Below are 20,411 nucleotides of genomic sequence, written 5' to 3'. Positions count from 1 at the left end.
AATTGTGTGTCTCTATCCTAATGTAATAGTCAGGTCATGCTGCTACCTCCTATACTGGAACAAGAGTAAAGAAGACATTTTACAGATTGCAACACGTGTAAAATATGGTCCAGCACTGTTGTTGTGTTGTGATCCTGTCGGCATCTGCGATCCCAGCGCTGCGACCGGGGTCGCAGCATGGGATCACCCATCGTGACCATCGGTTGCGATGTTTGAGGTACCGGCCAGCTGAATAAGCCCCAGCTTACACAGGCTAGCTGGCTTGTGAGGCCAGGAAGTCTACGTCCCTGACCTTGTCCCTCCCGGAATAACTGTTGCCGGGACCAGGAATGCCGGCAGTCCCCCACCGCCCCGCCTCTGCCTGTAAATGAGGTATAGGGGTGTCTGCGTGCGACCTCACAGGAGCTGTTCTGCACATACGCACGATAATCAGGAATCTGTAAGAATACCCAATTCTGGCCCTGAGACACAATATGGTTACTCTTGGCCTGGAAAGGGCAGACGGCAGGGATCAGATTCACTGCCAGTAAGGCCATGTACACATCAAAACGATGTGTACATCAGCCGATCCGACACCCGATGGAAGGATATATCGGGAGGTCGTACACACTGCGCGATCCACGGCCGCACGATATACCCTCCCATTCAGCATTCACCTGCGTGCGGTCGTCAGCGATGTCAACGCATCTGACTTGCAGCACATCAGATGGGACGATGTCGTTGATGACGCACATGACGCGTGATTGAGGGTACAAACTGAGCGATATGGACAATATATCTTTCCTATCTGCGTTTGAATGATATATCGTCCCATATATCGCCTAATGTGTACCCCACCTAACTCTGTAGGGCAGAGAACCAAGAGGGTAAAAGGCCCTGCTCGTGAGAGCTTACAGCCTAAATGATAGGGAGGTAAAGCTGGGAGGTGACCTGGAAAGAGATGAGGAGGAAGGGCAGCGGATGTGAGGAGGGCTGGTAGGTTTTAAAGTATACTTTAAGGGCACGTTTGAATTCATGCCGGCTGGTAGACATGATGGAATGGGGAAGAGAGATCCAGAGGAGGGGAGCAGCACAAGAGAAGTCTTGGGAATGGAGGAGTTAAGCAACGAGGAGGCAAGGTGACTTTCAGAGGGAGGGCGGAGAGGGCAAGAGGGAGTGTGGATTGAGAAGCGGCTGGAGAGGTCGGAAGGGATGGAGTCATTGAGTGCCGCGAAGTGTGCGCTTAGGGCCTGATTAAGCACGGATTGCAACGCTGCGTCCGCACGCACCCAGCCGATGCAAAATTATGTAAATGAATGCGATCACACTGCCGCTGCAGCACAAGATGCAAACGCCCAGCACAACATAAAGCCGCTCGTTAGCAAGACAAGGAAAACATTGGTAACATCGAGAACCATCGGACCCTTAGGCACAGTTGTGGTTGACCTGACCTTCACTCACAAACTCCTAAACTTCCTGCGTGCAGTGAGAGGTCAGGCTGTGTATGCCGACGCAGGGGCTTAATTATGCACACCCCTGTAATGGCGATCAAACGCACTGACACGCCTGTGTTTCTCTGACCACCCCCCGTCACCACCCACAAACGGACACTTCCTGTCAATCACTGTGTGAAGACTGCGCGCTCACAACGATCGATTCCCGATCGCAACGGCCACTTTGCGCACGTGCACGGCGATGCATGCGTGGATTGCAAATATCGGCAGGGTGCGTGTGAACGCACCGTTGCGATCTGAGCTAAATTAGGCCCTTAGTGCACGGTTAAGTCTGGAGCTCTAACATCATAATGCCATTTATTTATCCAAAAAGATGATAGAGGTCAGTTCATAACATTGCACCAAGGTGCCCACTGAACCTCAGCAACCAATCAGGCCCTTGCTTTCACTGTCTCATCTGAAGCAGACAGGTAAAAATGAATTGCTGATTGGCTGCAGTGGTCTAGTGCAAAGTTAGTAAATAGGGAACAATGTCTTGCCCCTCTTGTGGGAACATAAAAAACACAGCCCACCATTAGCATAGAGGTTACCTGCACTCTGCAGAGCTGCGGAGGCTTGTTGTAGCTCGGACATGCTTGCATCGATGCCATCTGTCATGTGAACAACCACCTGTGTATCAAACAATCCCTTATCAATATGACATAAAAAGTAAAAACACACCCAATATCTACTGGAGCTATAACATAGGCTTTATAATGCAATGAAGTGCTATGATATTCTTTTTAAGCCATCTTGTCTTCCCTACCTTAATGCTTTTATCTTCTCCAGAGAGCTTAAATTTGTTCATATACGACTGCAGCGTTTTTCCGTTCAGCACGAATGGACCTCGCGTGCCCATGGCTAAGACTTTGTCAAACAGTTCGACGCGGTAGTCCGAAAAGTCAAAGGCCTCCACCGCTCCTGTCCGCCCCTGTGCCAAGATGGCGACTTTCACCGAAGGTTTCTTGTCACCCGTACAGCTTATTTGCTGCATGTTGGAGATGTGTTCTAGTATCTGCTTCACTTTAGTCTGCAGCTCTCCCTGAAGACTGAAGATGTTCTGCCCAGGGTTGGCATTAACATCAAACCCTATAATCACCTCCAAGTTGCACTCTGCAAATAAATAAAAATGGCGTTACTCCCCTTTGACATAGTGTAACATACATGCAATGTACCAGATGTTACTGCGCGTTGGGGGCCTGATTTAGCGTTGGATGTACAGCTAATCGCGCTACATAAAAAATGCAGTTGTGTAAAAACATTTCGCAATGTGCACGGGGACAGCTTGCGCCGGTATCTTGAGTTAACCCTATTTTATACTTACAGACACTTGCGCTTGGAGAAAGTGTTTCGTGTGTAAGGGCGGTATAGTTATGGAGACATATATCATTCAGTCGGGTCTTTTAGAAATGCGTCTACTTTTGACGTGCACAAATCTTAAAGAAGTCAAAGATAGCAAATGTAGGAGCAGATGTACAAAGCCTTGGAGAGTGAAAAAGTGGAGTGATAAAGTACCAACCAATCAGCTCCTGTCATAGTTCAAACAACCTGTAGCATGGCAGTTAGGAATTGGTACTTTATCTCCATGCACTTTATCTTTCTCCAAGACTTAGTACAAAACTGTACCGATATATCCATGCTCTGTTCCCTATGTACATTCTCTACTGGAGCACCTGTGTCTGTGCCCAGAAGACAAATAAGGGCATTTGTGCAAAAAAGAAACATGACCTACACACCTTTGTAAAGTTCATTAATTGGCACCCATTGATGGTTTATATGATTTATAGCGAAGAGGAAAGGCCACCTACCTTTAACGGCGTCCGCTACACTTGGGCAAACGCTCCTTTTTTGCAGAGCAGCATCAAGAGTGACCAGAATCTGCTCGTTCAGCTCAGACAGCTCCTGGACGTTGGGCACACGGAAGGCACTTGCGGCATCACTTGATATTTTGGAAACCTCATCGGTACTGATGCTTCCCAATCCGATGGCGAAGACTTTGACTCCCTTGCTGGACAAAGCCTGGGAAGCGACTTGACCGTCACTGACTGACTTAGCCCCTGTGATAATGAAAGCAATCTGAGGAGCACCGGTGTCTAGTCTGCTGCCTGCTGGTTTGACAAAGTGCTTATCCTGCAGGTGACGAATAGCGATGCCTAGGTTGGCTAGGCGGCCTCCTTTATACTCTGCCTTTGTCACAGCCTCCATGATCGCTTCCCTGTTTTGGAAATCCTTTAGGAAAAACTCATCTGTCACGTCGGAGTTGTACTGAGCCAGCCCAATTTGAATAGAGTCTTCTTCCTCGACCACAGAATCCACTATGCCCGAAACAAACTGAAGAACTTCATTGAAGTTGTCCCTTCCCATATTCATGGATCCATCCACAAGAAAAACAATGTCTGCTTCTTTCTTCCCAGCTGAAATAATATTAGGAAGACATGTCTATCAGTGTTGTGTTGTAACTGCATTTGCAAAATCACAGTGCAATATTGGTGAGAGAGACATAGGGTTTTCTCTTTACCCCATGGTCAGTCTCCTCTTTGAAACTTAAAGCCACTGTATGAGAATAAGTATTATTATTATTATCATCATGATATTAATATGGCTTCTCAAAGGGTCCATTGTGCTGTACAAGGGGTAATCATAAAAACATTGCAAAATAAAAGCATAACAGAGCACAAGGTTGGACTGGTCCACAGGGGTACAGGGAAAATCCCCAGTGGGCCCCATGTCCTCTTTAATGGTTGGTCAAGTCCATCTGTTTTGGCTGGCCACACCCCCTCTGGTGGCTGGAAACACCCCTTAATCTTGGGCTCCTATTGCTGCATTCCCAAGTGGGCCCTTCATGCCCCAGTCAAACACTGATAGAGCATACTGTAAGTACAATACACAACAAGTACAAAACATTACTGTAACAAAACAGACTGGGTAGGACTGCTAACAAGGAAAAGGAAGCTCAACTGGCCGTTGCTAGAAGGATATTGCAATGTTGAGTCACGAGGGGGACGCCAAGTCAGCACTCAATGGTCTTGTACCCAACATATGGGCAAGCAAATAGTGTTAGAGTTGCTGAATAGGAGACAGGGGAGCAGAGCATTGGTGACAATGATAGTGCTAGGGAGAGAAGCAGTGGGAAAAGGGCCCTGTAAGTGAGACCATAGGTACTAAGGGGAAGGGGTGAACAGACGTGAGGGGGGGGTGAACTGGGAAGGATACTTTGAGGAAATTAGGGCGTATTATGTTTCAGCATGAGAGAAAGTGACTAGGGTGGAAGTGGTGGAAGAAGGTGCAGAGAGGACAGGAGGAAAGTGTGGACAGATATGAGGTTGTAGATGTATAGGGGATAGAGGGGAGTACAGGTTTAGGGCTGTATATGTGAGGGTGAGTAGTATGAGTCGGATTCTGAGGGGCATTGGGAGCTAGTGAAGCTACAGATGGGAGGAGGTGATGCCTAATGGAGATAGTGGTAAATGACATGAGCAGAGCATTAAAGTAGATTGAAGTCAGGAGAGGCTAGTGCGAGAGAGGCCCAGAGAGGAGGAGGTTATAGTAGTCCAGGTGGGAAATGATGAGTGCAATGATAAGAGTTTTGGTGGCCTCGAGGCTGAGGAAGGGCAGGATCCAAAATACTGTATGGTATAAAGATGGAAGCAGCAGGATTGGGAGATGGCCTGAATGTGGGGAGTAGCACATCAGGGTCCAACTGTTGAGTCCATACCATTCCCAGCTGCTTTGTCAGGGACTGGTAGTGATAGCAGAGCAAATGTTGGCATGCTAAAGCTACATATCATATATTACCTTAGGGATAAAGTATGTGTTATTGTTAGCTAGTATAATTCCAATTTGTATAACTAATGTAGGGTACACACTTGAACAATGTGAGAAGCAACTGAACGATTTAACGATGTAGATGCAACGATGCATACTCATCAATCGGCCGCGCGATATGTTCAGAAGAAACCATTTAAATATGCCCACCCAGTTTTGATGTAATTTTCAAAGGTTCCTGCAGCCAAAATATATGTTTGTCTGTACACACAGCAAGATGTTTATGACATATCTGCATGATATATGGCATCTGCCGTACAGCACAGCCAATGCGTTATATTGTTAAAAAAAGGACATTGGGCCTGATTCAGAGCCGAACGCTCTGACCAGAGCGCTCGCTCTGAATCAGGGCCCTCCTCCCTAAAAATGGAGCGGCCTCTTGGACGCTCGCATAGCTGTGGGTTACCACCCACAGCTATGCGAGCGTCCATGATGTTGGGACGATCGCGACCATCGGGCTTGTGACGAGACCCTGCGGTAGGGTCTCGGTGACCGCAAGTCCTGGAGTGATTTTGGCTCTATCAGAGCCAAAATCACTCCCACTGACATCACTAGTGATGTCAGTGGGGCCGGACTCAGACGGTAGGCGTTTCCATGGGAACGCCTCCGTCTGGCGGCCACGCCCACCAAAGGGGGCGTGCTGTCACTCACATTCGACAGCACGCCCCCTTTGGTGCGAGACCCCGAGCGACGAATTCCTCGTCGCTCGCCGGGTCTCGCGCATGCGCACGACGGAGCTCCCTCCGTCGTGCGCATGCGCATTCGGGCACCATCGATCCGCTTGCGAGCGTCCGCTCACGAGCGGGTCTGAATCAGGCCCATTGTTCACAGATGTATTGGGTGTTCACACTCACAGTTGGTCTGGGCGATATAGTGTTCATCGGCTGTATGAACAATATATCGTCCAGTCACGTGTACCCAGCATATGACGGGGCCAGCCAGATTTCACAGATGTGAAGTAACTGCGTGTAACATACTGTAATCACCGTCATATGTAAACAAACACAAAATATATTTGCATAGCCTACATTCCTCTTGACTAACAAAGGACTGTTACTTTGTAGGCTAGCGAATATGGGTGCTTTTACTAATCATGTAGCAAATTTTATATTGTAGACAAGTAAACAAAGTAACTGGGTACAATGTTAATGTATTTAACTGTCACACAGAACTACTAAGGTGGTGTGTGTGGGGGGGTACTATTATTAGTATTTATGACCTCTGGGGGTCTATTGCCAATGGGGGTGTGAAATTATTTTATAATGGGGGCCTATGGATATGGCAGGATGGGGGCTTGGCTGCAAAATACCCCCTAGATATATATTTTCATTTTAAATAATTAAATATATTATTAACAGTACTTTTTAAACTTTATGAAATAATAAGAAAAATTAGCGTTTTTTGGGGGTGAGGAATTGTCCGTTAAGTGGTTGTATTGTAATACATCTTGTGCCCTATTCAACAAGTTACAGTATGTCCTGATCTACCAAGCTGCTTCCATCAATAGGAGCAAGAAACACTTCGTTACCCTACAGTCATTACTATAGTGAAACATTAATCACTGCGCATGTCTGTAAAAAGCACGTGAATGCACCAACCAACATAGACGAAGACACGGGCTGTAGTCAGCTGACCAGCGGGCGTGAGGCCGCCAGTCTAAATGCCGACACCAAAATCCCGACAAAGGATTTTAAATAGGCGGACACAATACAGACGCCTATCTTAATCCCAACGCCGGAATACAGGAAGTCAGACGTATCTTTCCATACGCACGCCCATGAATATCGCCAGCATTTCCTTTTACAGGACCACGTCACACTCGAGGAACACTCACCCTACACGGGAATGTCTAATTGCCACCCAGATAAACCAGCTCTGTTGAGTACGGGACTCCGACGGAGCGTGATGCCAGAGATCAGAATACCAACAGCGGTATCCCGACAGAGTCCTGTCTCAATTAGGTAACTGTCCTAACCCCTGACCCTCCCCCTAACCCACCTATCCCGCTGCCTAAACCTACTCCACCCCCCTGCAGCCTAACCCTCCCCACCCACAGCCTAACCCTCCCCCTAGTGCCTAACCCTAAAACTGCCCCTAACCCTAATACTTAGCACTGGGATGCCGGCGATCGGGATTCTGACTACTGTAGGGATTCCGGTGCTGGTATTCTGAGAGCCAGGATCGCAACCACCGGGATGGTAACTACATCCTGTGGCTGAGATGCAAACAACTCTGAATCAGCAGCAGTTGCTTATAGTTACATACGCTCAGCTATGAAGCATGCGCAAGTGGGAAAAATAGCAACATCCACCTATCCAATGTGGGCAGGCAACTACTTATTCACAAATAGGAACTGTGGGTCTCATTCAGACATGGTCGCAAGCGCTGAGCACTCGCAACCGGGTCGATGTTAAGGCCCGGCGCACGTGCAGCGGCCGCACTGCACGTCCGCAAGCCCCGGAGCGAGAGAGAAACTCGGGCTGCCATGTACTTTTTACTAAGCAGGGGCTTCCGTCTGGCCACTCTACCATACAGGCCTGATTGGTGGATTGCTGCAGAGATGGTTGTCCTTCTGGAAGGTTCCCCTCTCTCCACAAAGGAATGCTGTAGCTCTGACAGAGTGACCATTGGGTTCTTGGTCACCTCCCTGACTAGGGCCCTTCTCCACCGATCGCTCAGTTTAGACGGCCGGCCAACTCTAGGAAGAGTCCTGGTGGTTCCGAAACTTCTTCCATTTACGGATGATGGAGGCCACTGTGCTCATTGGGACCTTCAAAGCAGCAGAATTTTTCTGTACCCGTCACCAGATTTGTGCCTCGAGACAATCCTGTCTCAGAGGTGTACAGAAAATTCCTTGGACTTCATGCTTGGTTTGTGCTCTGACATGCACTGTCAAGTGTGGGTCCTTATATAGACAGGTGTATGCCTTTCAAAATCATGTCCAATCAACTGAATTTACCACAGGTGGACTCCAATTAAGCTGTAGGAGCATCTCAAGGATGATCAGTGGAAACAGGATGCACCTGAGCTCAATTTTGAGCTTCATGGCAAAGGCCGTGAATACTTATGTACATGTGATTTTATTAAATTTGCAAAAATGTCAAAAAACTTTTTACACGTTGTCATTATGGGGTATTGTGTGTAGAATTTTGAGGACAAAAATGAATTTATTCCATTTTGGAATAAGGCTGTAACATAACAAAATGTGGAAAAAGTGAAGCGTTGTGAATACTTTCCGGATACACTGTATTTGCATATATGATCTGTTTGTCGAGTCTGGCAGGGTTTATCCCAAATGGACCATTGATGGTGTGCTAAGTAGAACCCTTACTACTGGCTACAAGCTTATTGACTGCCAAATGGGGATTCTCTGTGCATGCGTTGGAGCACAGAAGATCAGATTGGGGGGCCTATCTGGCACCTCTTGGTCCATAGTGGCTGAGACTCTAGCATTGGCGGTAGTTCAACCATTGTTGATTGATACGTATCAGCCCATGTTTATTATTATTAGTATTATTATTATTATCATTTATCTAATATAGGGGTCTATTTACTAAGCCTTAGATGGAGAAAAAGTGGAGATAAAGTACCAACCAACCAGCTCCTAACTATCATTTTTTAAACACAGCCTGTGACATGGCAGTTAGGAGCTGATTTGCTCGCACTTTATCTCTGTTCACTTTATCTCCATCCAAGGCTTAGTTACTAGACTCCATAGTCAATAATATCTAGCAGCAGCAGATGGAAAAGGAAGCAAAATGGGTGCCAATAATTGGGGAAAATGTTCAAATTGAGAAACGCGTCTGCCTAGCAGTAGTATGGCAGACACGGTGTAATGGTTCATTAATTGAAGATTGTATAATTATAACTATTAGCCTGCATTATCCACAATAATCTAGAAAAATCATCTATAAATCATTCTTCATCATCATAGTTGAGACACTTTCTAAAACCTTTTGCACCATATTTATGACAAATTTTAGGGTGTCCCGACTCCCGAGTCCCGTGTTTTGGTTATGGATCTGGATTTTGTTTTGCAAAACCACCTTCAAGTGTTTTGTTTTAGTTTTGGATCTGAATTTAAAAAAAAAAAGTAGATAAAAAGTTTTAAAAACAGCTAGAATCGTAATTTATGCAATCCAAAACCCGAAATTCGGATTTAAAATTTGAATTCCGAATGGAAAGAAGTTCAGAACAGCGACCCGGATTTACCCGGATTTCCTCAGGAGATTAGAACCGGATACACGAAATTCGGTGGATTTCGGATTTCTGGAGAACTAAACCTCTCTAATGACAATCTAATCTTCTAAATCACACAGTTCTGTAGGAGTGTATCTTGTCACTGGCAGCATATTGTGGGGGTTGGCAGAGAATGGTTAAATTCCTCTGGGCTCTATTTACTACAATCTGCATTTTCAATGCAGATTGTAGTGCGATATAACCGACTGAATTCGCAGTGCGAATTCAGCCCATATCACAGGGATTTACTACAAATCCCTTGCAGGGACAGAGCTTGCGATAAAGCTCCGTCCCTGCGAATTCTCTCCGCACACTAATCATGGTATTTTAAAAAAAATACAGTGACAAGTGTCGATGCATGCTCCGTCTGGCCGTCGCTAAGCCCCACCCCTGCGATCGCAACCCCCCATGACCCTCCCCTCCCTTAATTACACTTACCTCCGGTGATCGGTGCACCCGTGATGTCCTCCGTGCCTCTGGTCATCTGACATCCCACCCTGCACTAGTGCAGGATGGGGCCAGCTGACCGGAGGGGAGACATCACCGGAGCTCCGATCACTGGTCCCTGGACTCAGGCAAGTTTTTTTCTTACTATTTTTTCTTTCTTTTTTTTTGCAGTGTATCAGCTTGCGGTCTGTTCAGACCACACAGCTGATCACTGGGGCCGGCTCCGGGCTCTGCTCTGCCTGTTAGAGCAGAGCAGGAGTCCGGTAACCGGGGAAGACCCTGGATAACGCCACCTCCAGGTGGCGTTATTATCATAGGGCTTTACCCAGTATTTTTCAAAATTTGTTTTTAGTAACTTTGGCCAGATCACATTTCCCATTACAATTATGGGAAATGCGATCTGCTTACTAAAAATAAGTGATAATTAGGGGTTGGAGTAGAATTTTACGAATTCTACTCCAATTGCCCTTTAGTAACTTTAGGTGATACTAAAATAATGTGAAAAGGGTGTGAAAATACCCTTTTTCACTTTATTTTAGTAAAAATATGGTAATAAATAGAGCCCATAAAATGATAGTAGGCCCTTCTCTTAGTGCTTGCCCTCAACTACAGAATAATGCAAGTAAGTGCTGCCTTCCTGGCCAACCTATATGGATTATAGTCCACATAAAACAACATTCTAATTCACTAACAGAAAAAAAAAACATGTGAGTCTTAAATGAGGGGGGATATTTACAGAGCAGGCAAGAATTCTTATGCAGACTTACTCCAATATGACAAATTATGTTGTAAGATTACATTTATGACAAGACTGTACTTACAGAATGATGGCTGTAATGGGGTTGGTAGAGCTGGTTCTATAGGACCTTCAAAAGACTGGAATAATATGTTTTCGATATTCGGAAGGTCCTTAAATTCTTTAATAGTGAAGACATAACGTGGGTCTGACACAATAGTCTGTATCTCAGTCCTGTCAGCGTTACCGGACGCCACAGCAAGAGATTTGATACCACGGACTCCAAGTAGTCTGACTGCCTCACTGATATCATCCGCAGATTTCCCACCAATAAGCAGCACTAAATGTTGGGGTACTCCCTCTTCTCTTCTGCCTCCAGCTGATTTCACAAAATGATTCTTTTCCACAAAGTCCAATGCTTTCCCAATGTTCAGTGGTGCGCCTCCCCTGTGTCGCAGACGGCGAATATTCGTGACCAAGGCAGGTTTGTTCATGTTGGTCCTTAGAAAGAATTCCGTGGTAGGCTCATCACTGAATTGAACCAGGCCCACCCGAACTTTAGTAGCTCCAATCTGGAAATTCTGCACAACCTTCAAGATGAAATCACGGATGTTGGCTAGGCCTTCACTACCAGTTCTCGTGGAACCATCGATCAGGAAGACCACGTCCCTTCTTTCTGGGTCAGTTCCTGAGAAGAAGAGGGCGAAGCAATGTGAGAACATACTGGATATGCTTTGGTAGAATATTATCACAGCTGATATTTGTATGAGTTTTAGATATTTTGTGGAGCTATAATTAATTTTATACAACCTTCGTAAGGGCGACGTACTGTATATTACATGACTGAGGCGATGTAAGACTATAGAACAAATGTGGGACAAACTAAAGTCCAAATTCAGGACTAGACTTACAATTCATTAAATATAATGCACTAATACAATTTGTTACAGAACTTTAGGCTTTTGGCACAAAGCACATTATAAAACCACACCCTAAATTAAATAAATATATGGTATGTGGCAAGAGGAGGAGGTGTAAAATACTCCAACAATGCCAGGTGAACCAAATTCAATAAAATAATCCAACCATGCCATAAAGTTAGCCTCGGACAATGTATTAAGACGTTTGCAATACTTTCATGGACAACATTTAGACATTACGGTACGTTCACAAAAATTTTACGTTGTTCCTTTTTTTACCTAAAAAGTATTACTATGATTTTATGACTTGCTCTGTATTGGGTGGTTTTACAATCTGTCTGAATTATTATGTTTGGATAACTTTTTGTTTAGGACATTTTCATAAAACTTGGGCTTCATACCTGATGGGGGTACTGTTAGTCCTGCAATAAGCTCAGTTATCTTTTCATGGTCCAGGCTGGTGACCGAAGAAATCAGTCTTTGCTCCAGTGCTGGTAGTTCCTGGAAACTAGATACACGATGTATGAATTCTTTTGCAAAGGTTATTTTATTGGCTTCCTCCGTATTAATGTTCTTTCCAATTAAGAAAGGAACCACTGCAGACTCTTTAACCTGCCTTGCTCCTTCTTCTACATCGTCAGCTGAAGGTCCAGAGGAAGTCACAATGAGGAACTGTGGGACTTGTTCTTCTATCCGGCTTCCAGATGGTCGCGTGAATATATTTTTGGATACATACTCTAGGGCATTTCCAGTGTTTACCGACGACCCACCCTTTGGATTCATCCTTCTCACTGCATTTTTTACCTCGTCTTTGGTGGACAGTGCATTTAGCAAGAATTCAACCTTGGGATCTTCACTGTACTGAACAACAGCCACACGCGTACTGTCTGGACTGACGTCCATAGTATCCACAATCCGGCCAATTAGCTCTTTGACGTTTCGGAATTCAGGAGTGGCACCCCTTGATCCATCAACAAGGAACACCACATCCCTCTTTGCTCCTACAAAAGGGATAAAATAAATACAAATAATGCAATAATTAAAGTATTGATGATAATGCTCATTAGAAATTTTATTCTAATAGGTTGCACAGTACTTTGACATATACTTTAGAAGAAGTAACAGTATGTTTGAGGTACTGTAGGTGTACAGTATATATGTTTTTTGTGGCATTAATAATCTACATGTTTAAATAAGTTAATTCTAATCCAATTTTGGCCTACTCATTAATTCTCAGTCAATTCTTAAGGTACCCACACACATAGCGATATTTAACACGATCTGGCCGATTCCGATGCATTGGAATGACAGATTATGTCAAATATGGCCAAATTGTGAGAAAATCGTGAGTCCCCACTCATGATGCAATGCGCGTCCCCGCTGATCGCACATCGCATAGTCAGATCTGCCATGCAGTAGGGCAGATCTGACAATCTAGGAGGAGACGCAATGTAAAAAGTCTGACTGCAGGAGAGATCGTTCAAAGATTGGACATCAAATTGTGTGCAGATCGTGTGAAGATGGTGTGCAGTGCTGCCGGGGAGAGTTTCAAGGGAAATCGTACACAAATCGTGCACATCGGCTGATCGTGTGCAGATCACTCTGTGTGTGGGCAGCTTTAGGGGTAAATTTACTAAATTGAGAGTATTTAAAAGTGAGTTTTAGAAGAGATGTTGCCTATAGCAACCAATCAGATTCGACTTAACATTTAACTAGCACCTTCTAGAAGATAACAGCTAGAATCTGATTGGTTGCTATGGGCAACATCTCTTCTAAAACTCACTTCTAAAAGCACTCACTTTAGTAAATTTACCCCCTAGTATCATCTCTTAACCTACCTTGGGAAGTCACTGTTGGTTGCAACCGTATCAAACGTTCTAGTTCACTCCTATTGAGTTCAGACACTCTGCTTGTTATGGTCTGGTAAACAGTCCCCAATTGGCTGACATCAGACACAGCAACAGAAAAGTCTGGGATAAAGGCGATGGTTTGCAACTCAGTTAGGTCAGCATTGCGGACTCCGATAGCAAATGGAACAACGCCAGAACTCTTTATTTCTGTGGCTGGTCTCCTGACATCATCTCTGGATCTGCCACCAGTCAGCAAAATCAAGAATTGGGGCACTCCTTCATCTGACCGACTTCCTGCTGAACTGGTGAAGACATTTGATTTCACGTAGTCCAAGGCAGCCCCTGTGTTCAGTTGGGATCCTCCAATAGGCGTGAGACGTTGAACAGCACTTAGGACTGCTTGGCGGTCCGGGTGAGCGTTAAGGAGGAAATTGGGTCTTGTGGTATCACTGTACTGGACAACGCTAATCCGGATCCTATCCCGATCCACATCAAGGTTCTCCACCATCCTCTGGATGAAGGACCGAAGAGATGGAAAGCTGGATCTACCGCCATCAGATCCATCAATCAAAAACACTATATCCTTCCTTCTGTTTACATCATCTAAAGGATAGCAAGAGAAAAATAAGAGAAGACATGTCCATGATTTGGCAACATGTACATAATACCAGCCACTATTTTATATAAAGAGACACAGCAGGAAAAACAGCATTGCAATTTTGAAGGCACTAAGGAATGTTTTTGGGTGCATGGAGCAAACAATGGACTTAGAGTCTATTCCTGAGTCACATGTAATGCGAACGCCATTCCGGACGGACACCTGCTGTGAACAACATGCTAATGCGACTATAAGCACATGTTCTAAGGTGTACACATATAATACCATTACAACGCCCCATTACACTCGCTACGGCAGCCATCATTATTGTCTGCACTTACACCTATCCCATGCCAGGTGCATATGCAAAGAGGACCCCAAATAACTTGTAACTCTGGTCACACACCCACGACGCAACCTGACACACCCACTAAGCAATTCTCTTGCATTAGCATTGCTGCCTCCTAGTTGCCACCCATTAAATGCCCATTTAGCGTCCACAGAAAAAATACCGAGATGCGTGCGACTGAACTGATCGTAAGTTTGCAGCATTGAAATTAATTTACGTTCCGTTTATTTACTGTGTTAGTGTATTTTTCATTTCATATTTCTTTCTTTGATGCTTGGTCATTAGCAACCACCTGTATTATGTGACGAATAATGGAGGTAGGATAGTTGGATACTATTACACGTGATCATTTATGGCATTAAACATCCTGTATATATCATTATACAAGTCAACATGGAAATAGAATCCCGAATACTGTAGGTTGCAACTACCCAATGAGCAGCTACTTGTTCTAGTGTTAAATAATATATACACAATTTACCTAAACCTACAACATTTTTGCAACACATGAAAGCATTCAAATGGTTCTGTTTTGTTTTTTTTCTTCTTTTTTTCAAGACCTATAAATAAAATGGAATGTACAGTAAGTTAGGAGTTTTCTTTTTGGACGGTTCCCTGAAACTCATACTTACTTTGCGAAATACAATTGTGTCCCTAAGGAGCACAGTGCAACCCAAAGGAAGTCCAGCTCACTAACTAATTCCTATAAGACAACTGCAGCTGCTGATGTGGGCTTGGAAAAGTCATTAAATTGTTCAATGGATCCAGGAAAGAGCTCTTTTTCTTTACAAAAATGCTTTACGCAAATAAAGCTTTTTTCCCTCATTAGTTCTCCCTCCTAGTGATAAAAGTATTGTGTTGTTACATGTACAACTGTGATCCTTCTTTAGTACTGTAGGCAGTTTTGCAGGAAGAAACTAGCATAAGGGGCTACTGCCGGCTATCTACAGTACTTAACACCTTGTTAATCAAATAAAAACGGTACTAACTCCATTAGGATGAGTTATGAGGGTTATGAGCTCTAACTTTTAAAAGTAGCTAATTCTGCAGTCAAATCCAATTTTAGTTACATAAAAGTATATATTGAAATTACATATTGGCCGATAGGGCAAATTTAGAGGTGTTCCTGGGGACCACAGAACCTTTTTGGAGGCGCCATTTTAGAATGCCCTTGCATACTATCACTGTCATCGTGATGTCTTTTACTACGCCTAGGCTCATTGTATACACGAAAGCAGGTTTAGATGCTGGCAGAAACCAATGCCCTCCAAACAAATGCATTAGCGGAATTTTGTCCTCCTAATTCTAACATATGCACCAAATTATACCCATTGCAGCTATAATGAGTTTAGCTGGTTCATTTCAATGTTTTCTTTAACCTACTGTATGTACCTTTTTTTCTGTACAATACAAAGATAAAAAATACTTACATGTCTCTGTTGGCCCCTCGACTGAGACTGAGACGGTTTTTATGAGATTAACAAACTGGGTCTGGATATTGGAGAGATCGCCCAGAGATTCTGCGGACAGAATAAACTGTGGCGCCAAAACAATCTTCTCGAGTTCCTCCGATTCAGCCCTCTGCGCCTTCACTGCAAAAGTCACAACACGAGCTCTCTTCAACTTATTGGCGGCTTGGTCGACACTGTCGGCAGATTTTCCTGCAGCAAGCAAGACTAGATATTGCGGCACGCCCTCTCGGATCCTACTTCCAGACTCCGGTATGAAGAGATTGTCATGAGCATAATCCAGAGCATCTCCGAGCTTGAATTCTTTGCCTGGCCTGAATCGCATTTTTCGCACTGCGCTGACAACCTCGGGCTTGGTGCGAAACGAGTCAAACTTGAACTCCACCTTGACATTGTCGCCGACTAAGCCCACAGAGACACGGGTGTCGTCTGGGCCGACGTTGAGGCCGTCTATGATGTTTGCCACAAAGTCTCGCACCATGGGAAACCTTCCAGCGATATTGGTGGTACCATCGACCAGAAATAGGATGTCCTTTTTGCTTTCTGTAACTGCAGAAAAAAACACACCAAACATTTCAACAGTTACATGTAATGTATAAAGCCAGAATGTCCTACTGTACGATCCATTGGATCAACCACTTGAGGGCCATATCCTATTAGCCGCGATAACGGCTTTTTCCCTTATAAGTTATCGCCGCGGTTTCCGCATATGCGAAAACTGTATAGGAATTCTCTAAGTAGGTGATAAGTTGTGCAAAATCCCTATTTTCGGGTGAAATGTTGGGACTTGGTGCAGAACCCCTTGAAAACTCCCCTTAATGACTAATTAGGCAAACATTATGTTTTAATTAGCTTAATTTGGCCAATAATGACATGTTAGTTTGGTATGAAAAAATAAACTGTGTTGGAAAATGGGTTTAAAGCGGTGGTCTCCAATCCGTAGCTCGCAAGCTAACGGTAGTTTGCGGTCTTAATTTTGGTAGCTCACCTAGCTGCAGTACTGCCGAGTAAACTAGGAGGAAGTGATCTCTGACACGTGATACCCCCGTGGTGTCGACGCCATGGGTGGAGCCACAGGGAAGCACGTCAGGTGATTGCAGCAGCCTCCACAGCAATGCTGATGTGCTTCCTTGTGGTTCCACCCACGGCGTTTACGCTACAGCGGAGCGAGTGACTCCTGCCCAGCCCTGCCAGAAAATCACACAGCAGCCCTGCCTATATAGTATATTTTGCTCCTCTACTGCATGTACCTCCTTGGAGCTGGTAATTTACAGTGAAATGTGCCTGTACTTACATTTTATTTACAAACTACAACAATATCACTGTAATAATTAAATGCATTGTTATTTTCTATGAAACATTTTTTTTTTTTAATTTTCATTAAATGACCTTCAATTGTTCGGTTATTAGCCAGATTTTTTTTTCTACAATTTTAGCAGCTCTTCCAGGGGCTTCATTTTACTAAAATAGGCCACACCTCAAGTAAGGTTGGCGACCACTGCTTTAAAGTACTGGGTCTGGCATTTTGGGGGGCTATATGGAAGGGACATTTGTTGTAGGCATTGCAGGTGGCTGCACCAGGAGTGTTTTTAATACTTTTAAAAAAGTGCCCTAAAATGACACAAAAATATTCTTGCGCCTATTTTTTTTTCTTGTGCCTATTTTAATGTGCTTCCAATTTACCTGCAGCTTTTATTTTGCCCCACAAAAACTTGCTTTTTATAATTTTTTCTTTCCGCTGTTATAGAAAAAGTTATGTAACAGCCATTTGAGACAATTTAAGAACCCCAGACCTTTTGATTATGTTCACCAATACACTTCTACGCTGTACCCCTATTTTAGTTTACCTTTTTGGGGGGTTACAGGCCGATTTCCACATTTTCCCACTTTTCGCCGGTCTTCAATGCAAGAATTATCGGGCGAATGTGTTATCGTGCCTTTTGCAATAGGATTGGCCAATAAACGGGAGCACGCAAACATATTAAAAGCGTCAAATTCGGGCAACTGGTCCAAAAAGTTTTCTCCAGAGAAAACTTAACGTTATTGTGGCTATTTTGGATATGGCCCTTAGTGTTTGGATAAGACAACATAAGCACTTATAAGGTGCAAATAACTATACATCACATCTTTAATTATAAACTACTGAGGCTTACAACTTCCAAGGTGAGCCTTGTGACTACAGCCTTCATTGTTCTGTTGTACATAACTATCAGAATGGACTGTAAAGCCCTACTTACATAATAACCAATATGACAGTTGCTTTAACTGCTATACATTGCTTTTACCCTCAGCAATTGAATAAATCATTATACAGCAAGACTGAGAGTCCTTTGAAAACACATGTTCTTATGTGTGTCTTGGGAACCCTATGTTTATGGAGACCTGAAACAGTCCTTGCTCAGTTAGTTAGGTATTTTGCTACAGAATGTGAAAATTAATTACTTTAATTAAAGTGATCGGTTTAAGTGGTCTTACCAGTTGGAACTGACTCTAGCAGAGTGGTTATATCCCTTGAAGAAATTGTACTGACACGTTGGGAGAAGGTTTGGTAAGCGTTCTCCAGCTGAGTGACTTCGGGAACAAACAGAACAAAATCAGGAGTCAAAGAGATGGCCTGCAGCTCGGTACGGTCAGCTCTACCAGTTCCGATGGCATATGGCACAACACCGCTAGCCTTGAGAGAGGTGGCAGACCTTCTTACATCATCTCTAGACTTCCCCATTGTCAGAAGTATCAGGAATTGTGGTACTCCTTCAGCCGCTCGGCTTCCAGCTGACTCAGCAAAAACATTTTGTGACGCATAATCTAGGGCAGCTCCTGTGTTCAATGGGGAGCCTCCAATGGGAGACATGTTCTGAATGGCTCTTACGACATCTTGACGGTCTGCATGGGTGTTTAGTAGAAACACAGACCTGGCGGAATCACTGTACTGGACAACTGCAATACGTACTCTGTCTTGACCCACATCGAGGAACTCTACAACTCTCTGGACAAAGCTCCTGAGACTTGGGAAACCAGACCTGGCATCATTGGATCCGTCAATCAAAAATACTATATCCTTCCTGCGATCTTCACCCACTACTAAAAGGAAACAGCAAAGAATAGGAAAGTGGATAAAGTATTAGTAGAATATTATTATTGTGAGGATAGCCGTGTATGTAGCTTGATGGCAAAAAAGAGAATAAGAAAATGACTGACAAAACAAATAAGGGGCAGATCAATTGCGCACATATCTGCCATTTACACAGTAGGTTCAATGTCGCTACATCTCCTGTACACCTCTATGGGGTACAAGGAAAGAATCCTAGCACCCTGTTTGCAACCTCCAAAGTGTTTTACTTGTTTGCTAGTTAGTTTGTTTCCAATGTTATTAAGAAAGGTGAATCAGTATTTTTTCTCTTGGTGGCACCCTTACTGATGCAGTGGTGAATGTAGTAATGGGACTCATTAGGTCATATATAATTATTTATTGCAGGGGTTCTCAACTCCATTCCTCAATTATCACCAGCAGGTCATGTTTTGTGGAGGTCTTTAATAATGCACAGGTGAGTTATTCTATTTTGCTGGGTCAGCAATTATCCCTCCTGTTTCCACACAGAAATCCCCAAAACATGACCTTTTGGGAAACGTGAGGGTTGAGGTTGAGCACCACTGGCTTATAGCATCAGATTCATGCCAGATGCACTAAATACCTGATAATTAATATTCCTAATATGCATCAGACATCTAATCTTCCAACTATGAGAGTGACCTGTGGTTTAGAGGCAGACAGTTATACCCCTTTTACACCGACATAAAAATTCAAGTTTGGGAATCAACTGTTTGTTGAGTAATAAGTTAGCGCTTGGATGGAAGTGAGTATTTAAGTGTATTGCATTGTTGTGGCAGGTGTGACACTGATGCCAGTTAGTGGACGGTGAATAGCTAGTCTATGCCTATTATTTCATATATATGTATATTAATATTCAGTATATATAAATATACAGGGCCGTAACTAGGGTAGTGTGACCTGTGCCATGGCATAGGGCACCGCATGGTAGGGGGCGCTGTTTGGGCCTGTCAATTTTTCTGTTTATTATCATTCTCACTTGTAGCCTCCTCTTCTTTTATCCCCAGCATCTCCTGGCCTCCACTCTCTCTTCCATGGCCCTTCCCCATGAGGCCATGGCCCTTTTTCAGGTGCACTATCTTATGTCCCTATTTAAAAAAATGAGGAGGGGAGCACTCTCTGGCACAGGGCACCAAAAAGTCTAGTTACGGCTCAGTATATATTATAAATATATACATATATATATATATACATACATACATATATATATATATATATACTGTGTGTATATATATATATATATATATATATATATATAACAAAAGATAATATGATATAAGATTATAGACATATCTTTCAATGGCAGACTCTTATAAGTGAGATACAACTTGTACTATATGAGTATATGTATTATGAACACGACATACAATTATTGATTTCAGCTTCTACAGTAGGGG

The 20,411-nt window shown here is 43.8% G+C and overlaps 1 protein-coding gene across 1 annotated transcript in view; it reads right to left on the bottom strand.

The window, feature by feature from the left end:
- Nucleotides 1–20,411, bottom strand: part of COL6A3 (collagen type VI alpha 3 chain) — a 107,597-nt gene that overhangs the window by 73,640 nt on the left and 13,546 nt on the right. Inside the window, exons 5-12 of the mRNA XM_088467745.1 lie at nt 18,381–18,983; nt 15,867–16,454; nt 13,478–14,092; nt 12,041–12,640; nt 10,805–11,407; nt 3,281–3,886; nt 2,239–2,585; nt 2,024–2,102 (exon numbers count right to left, since the gene is read on the bottom strand). Coding sequence (XP_088323871.1) covers nt 2,024–2,102; nt 2,239–2,585; nt 3,281–3,886; nt 10,805–11,407; nt 12,041–12,640; nt 13,478–14,092; nt 15,867–16,454; nt 18,381–18,983 — 4,041 coding nt within the window. The remainder of the gene's footprint in view (nt 1–2,023; nt 2,103–2,238; nt 2,586–3,280; nt 3,887–10,804; nt 11,408–12,040; nt 12,641–13,477; nt 14,093–15,866; nt 16,455–18,380; nt 18,984–20,411) is intronic.

The sequence above is a fragment of the Taudactylus pleione genome, unplaced genomic scaffold (genome assembly GCF_031769625.1).
Source record: "Taudactylus pleione unplaced genomic scaffold, aTauple2 ptg000074l, whole genome shotgun sequence".
NCBI classification, from domain to species: Eukaryota; Metazoa; Chordata; class Amphibia; order Anura; family Myobatrachidae; genus Taudactylus; species Taudactylus pleione.
This window is presented reverse-complemented; position numbering and strand designations above follow the sequence as displayed.